Raw genomic sequence first — 5,410 nt, forward strand, 5'->3', positions numbered from 1 at the left:
GGAAAAATACACCGAAACGTATTTTAATTGATAAATAAAGACAATAAATGACTGAAACCCAGGAATTAATTTTGATTTGTATAAGTTAAGGCGTTTAATTAATAAGATGCCCATGCCAGCAAGCAGCTAGCATGGAGAGAATGCGATGCTATGGCATACCGGAGCCTGAGCTGATAAATTCCTAGAGAGGACTACTAGTTTTAAAGGATAACTCCAGAAAACTAGTAGTACAAAAAGGGGGTTTCTTAGTTGGGACGAATCCAACACTACCCAGGGTTCGGAACACACACTTCTAAAAATTACTTTTTGACTTTTGGTCGATTTAATAAAGGAAATTCACTGATTCAATTAGTGACTACCGGCTGGTCTTCATTGACCTCACAACAATGAAAACATGTCGCACGATTTTTGGCTACCCTAAGTGCGTAAGGTAGTTACATAGCCGCAGGTTACGTGTTAAATGGTGTATAAATATAATTATATTAGTGTTGATTACAGTACGGATTAAAAATAACTAAAATTGTCGAAAAAAGTAGTTAAATAACAAATTGATTTCTCGCGAACAAGCATAGTAAACTGCTCAACAAAATGAACGTTACAACTAAATTTGCCCTAAATTTGGAACTATATAGATACATTCTCATTGCGTTTAGCATGTGATTTTTATTTGAAGTCATATCTAGTCCAATTTTTTTTGTGAGTCAATGTTTTGTTAAACATCTCAGATATATTCTTTATAGGGCGCCAATTAAAAAAATGCAAAATATCACAAAGTTCGTCATGGTCCTGGTTGAACAAATAAAACTTTTGGATCTGAACGCCAAAAGTTTAAAGATATACCAAATATCACGAAACGATTGTTGAATTTTCTATTTGCACGGTTGTCTCAAAAAACAAAATTGTTGGTCTTGCATTAAAAACTTTTCAACTGCTCTTGGTTCGACTTTCACCATCTAGAGCTCATGTTGAAACTTAAAGGTCATAGACAATTGAAGACGAAAATTCGATATACAAGATTGCATAAAAACTTATCCAAATCCGAATTATCCCGGAAATCTGTGATTCTGGAAGATTTTCAAGTAGGTGAAGTTTACTTTGAAATATTTTGTTCACTTATGCAACATAATATAGTGAATTTTTCTCGCAATCTCTTTGTGAAGTCTGAGCTTTAATGTGAGTATTATTTTATTTATGACTGCACGACCAAGAAGTTGTTTTTTTTAGACCACTCTGTTAATGAACGGAATGGGCGAAACTGTTTAAACCATTTTTGAAAACTGGAGGTGTCTGTGGGTTTTGGGAGTAGAGGAAAAATAGTGAATAAAATGTATTTATTAATTAATCAATTAATTAATTCAATTTTTTATTAAAATATTAATTAAATAACTTGTCATCACCGAAAATTAATTAATTTTTAGTATAAAAAATTTCATAATTCAAGCAATTCTAAGCAAATATCGCAATTTTTCTTTTCGAACGGTTAAGTATTCCAATAGACTTCCAATCAAACATGGGACCATTTGAAAATAATGCTTGATAATAAAGTTGAAATTCGATCTTCAACTGTCAATATCTTCAAGAAATTCTCGAAAAAAACGTTTTCAATAATTTTCTCGTTCTCTCCAAATGATCCCCTTAAAAGGAATGACGTTAATTTTGAATCACCCTTTATATTAATGCTTGTGGTGTTGAGACTGAAAACTGAGAACACGCAGAACTTTTTAACATGCTACTTTCAGTTTTTTATGCATCAGATGTTACATGTTAAGTGACAGAGATTTTACAAAATATCTTGTTTTCGAGATATTTGGATTTAAAGTTCTTGATGCCTGTGTTTATTGAAAGGCGCTTTAAAAAGTTTATGCTTAGTGTTGTTTTTGCGTTATCATGATGATAAACAGAAGCTAAAGTTAAATTTTTAACAGCTTGCAGCTCCTTAAGTAAATCCTTGCGTGCACATATTTTTTAAATCTTAAACAGACCTTACAAATCGCTCTGTGAAATATCAGTTACTTATTAAAAACACCCGGCATAGTAGGTAGATATTTCGCTATAAACTTTTAAATTTATTCATTTTCAAATGAACGAGAAACCTGAATAATAAGTAATAGTATTTTGAACAGCTTTAGGATCATGCACAAAACCAGAAAGCCTATGTTCAAAAACCAGCGCACATTATAATTATCATTGAATTTCACATTTTTTAAATCGAAATTCTCGAACATCCCTAATAACTATCTATTACCAACTCTAGCAGCAATTATGTAGATATTAAACTTGTTCAATTGTAATATGTATTATTACAATCAGACTATTAAATGCGGCTTTTGTGAATAAATAATAACGATACAAAGTGCTAAGACACATTAGAGAAGAGAATATTTTCAGAGTTAACCATGTCCGTTCTGGGAGAAACGACTCAGGTATGTACAGTTTTCCTTTTATCACTTGAATGTGGACATTGGGAATTCTAGATTAAAAAAAAATGGCGCAGTTCAATAGCGATAACTGAAAAAGTACTTGTTATCACCGAAATTTGGCCCAATGATGACACTAGCCTATATCGGACAATGAAAGTCGTGTTCATCACCATTGTCTGCATTGTTTTCAATCTTACCGTCATCGATGAACTGAAGATGTTAGCAATTAGGCAGGACTATAAGACGCTTTCCATGCATTTATCCACTTTTGGTCTGTACATTGGCTTCAGCGTAAAGATTATCTTGTTTCAATTCACAAAGCACGGCCCTCTAAAGAATATGCTCGATAGTATGGATAGTCCCATTTTCCACGCTTATCCTCCGGAAATGCAAAAACACCAGGACAACTGCATCAGGGTTTCTAATTTAATTGGCAAGTTTTTTGTCTATTTAGTCGGAGGTACCATCTTGTTCTACCTGAACAAGCCGTTCTATTCTTCATATCCGCTACCGATTACTTTCTCCCATCCCCTCACCACTACAACTTTTTACTTGCTGTTGACTTTGCAATGCGTTTGCTCCTTCTACTTGATCATGATTGGTATTTGCTTTGATATGCTTGTAATGGGACTGGCCAATGTAGCCACTGCTCAGCTCGACATGCTCATTGAAGAAATCACCACTTTTACCCCGACAAGTATTGAGACCTTAGAAAAGGAGGAGCATCGCTTCATTAAAAGATGTGCTGAGAGACACAATGCAATTATAAGGTAACATTGGCGTATCTGTAGAAATGAACCAACGTAACTACGATGATTATTTAAGTTATGTAAATTCCATAGAAGATGTTTTCACGTACATATTCCTAGCTCAGTGCGTGGTGAGTGTCACGTGCATTTGCAATGGCTTGTTCCAACTGACGCATGTCGTAAGTATATAAGTAAATTAAATAATGTTTTATAATTATTTAATGTTATTATGACTGTAGATTAATGATTATGTTATTATTTCTTCAAAAGAACAATTCACATCAGCCATTTGATGTTTCGGCCGGTTGGTGTCAGTTTGCAGTATAACATATAATGCTTAATTATTCAATTGTAATTGCAGTTTATAGAGGGTGGAGAATCAAGACAAAGTGTAAGATTATTGCTAACTCGTGTGTCGTTTCTAAATAATTTTTTAATGATATCATTATTATCCATCCAATATTATTTTCGTCACACAGATGTTTTCAAAAATCGCTGGTATATCAAACGTATGTTTTTTAGATGGGACACTCTGTAGGAATCGGGGCGCATCCAGCGTTACAGTCAGGGGGGGCGTCATGTAGTAGAAATTCAGTCTTTTGTTGTCTATGAAATTAGATAAATTATCGTTAGTACCCAGTACGTACCAGGGTGTCACGATCCCCATGACAACCATGATGACATGGTTGGGCATGACATGACATTAGTATCGTTGGCTAGAGAATTGCAAATTAGATTTAGTCATAACAACATGCGTGAGGAAATTCGGGGAGTTTTGTCCCAGAAAGCGAAATTTCAATATCAGACACTTAGGTGCAAGATTATGCCAAAAGTTCATGTTTTCTGTCCCGTTTTTGCTCATTTCTCTGAAGCAAAAAAAAATTACATCATTCCAGAGAGAACTAAATAGTATTTTAAGATAGTAAACCGCTGATATGGAAATGTTGGCAGTTTTCTCTAAAAGTCTTGATTTCAAGAAGTTTTAGATTTGCGTGTTTATTTTTGAGTTGGAAAATCGACTCAAACATAACTTGCACAATCGAATTAAACATGACTGCTTTTTTCGATGTTTCTCAAGGCCCATTTGAGCCGCAAAATTCGTTTCGCATCGTTGGATAGAGAATTGAAAATTCGATTCAGCCATAACATGAGTGAGGAAATTCGAGTAGTTTCAAGGATCCAGCTTTCAAGTCAGGGATGGTCATGTAGTAGAAATTCAGTTTTTTGTTGTTCTATGAAATTAGAAAAATTATCGTTAGTCGACAAAAACCCAGCACAGGGGTCATGGAGTTCATGACCCCCCCCATTTTGAATCCGCCCTTGGTAGGAATGTGGCGCAATCGGTTTTTTACAAAAAGGATAATTTTGGGATGAGTTTTATTAGATTTGTGGTTAATACTTTAATTAGATATAGACACTTAAAGTAGCAAGAAAGTCCCATTGGGACCAGCAGTGTATACTACGTCTGTAAGAGAATTATAAAAATCGGACCTGTCCTCCTGACACCAGTTATCTGGGGCTATAGGAACATGCAACAATATACGGAAAGTTCTAGTTTTTCGTAAATACTAATGTAGGAATTTAATATGTATACCCTCTCTGTCATAATTAGAGTCCGGATTTATAGGCAATATGCTTTTTGTAAACCATAAAACAATATGATTTTGTTAACTAATGAGAACAAAATGTACAAAACATGTCATTTGACATATTTTTTGTCCTTTTTAATTTTTCCGCTTATTTACTGATTTTTGAAATTTTCGCTTTAATAACACCAACAATATAATGCAAACAATGCACCAAATGCTAGGTTTACAAACATTAATTATTCCTATCTTTTCTGGGTTTCAGTCAAAGTGTGAAGTAAAAATTTTTCAAACATCGTTTATTTCATTACGTTTCGGCGAGGCAACAGCGCCATCAACAGATTTAAAATTTTACACAAACTACAAACACCAATTCACAATTAAAACATGTTTAAAATTTATAATTTACAAAGTGTTAACACATTCATCAGTTTTTGAGAGAAAAAATTTTCTTTCTTCTGGGAGAGCAAAATATCGGAAAAAATTACCTCATGATTGGTAAAAATTAACGTCCCTTTAGGTCTTTGCCTTCTTGAAAAGCTTGAGTTTGTCTGAATTATTACATTTGCGAGAGTGGTATGCATGTATTGAGATAAGCAGAAATAGTTTTAATTTTTCACTAGTGTACCGGGTGTTCCATACTTATGGCTTTATT

At 33.9% G+C, this 5,410-nt stretch overlaps 2 protein-coding genes across 2 annotated transcripts in view; one reads left to right on the forward strand and one right to left on the reverse strand.

Moving 5' to 3' along the window:
- The window catches only part of LOC109535543 (putative fatty acyl-CoA reductase CG5065), a 49,749-nt gene that overhangs the window by 23,669 nt on the left and 20,670 nt on the right, over positions 1–5,410 (reverse strand). The window lies entirely within an intron of this gene.
- The window catches only part of LOC109535544 (putative odorant receptor 92a), an 8,885-nt gene continuing 5,723 nt past the window's right edge, over positions 2,249–5,410 (forward strand). The window contains exons 1-3 of the mRNA XM_019901460.2: positions 2,249–2,423; positions 2,475–3,190; positions 3,246–3,348. Coding sequence (XP_019757019.2) covers positions 2,397–2,423; positions 2,475–3,190; positions 3,246–3,348 — 846 coding nt within the window. The 5' untranslated portion in view covers positions 2,249–2,396. The remainder of the gene's footprint in view (positions 2,424–2,474; positions 3,191–3,245; positions 3,349–5,410) is intronic.

The sequence above is a fragment of the Dendroctonus ponderosae genome, unplaced genomic scaffold (assembly GCF_020466585.1).
Source record: "Dendroctonus ponderosae isolate FM_Combo_2020 unplaced genomic scaffold, Dpon_F_20191213v2 Dpon_F_20191213_4, whole genome shotgun sequence".
Taxonomy (NCBI): domain Eukaryota; kingdom Metazoa; phylum Arthropoda; class Insecta; order Coleoptera; family Curculionidae; genus Dendroctonus; species Dendroctonus ponderosae.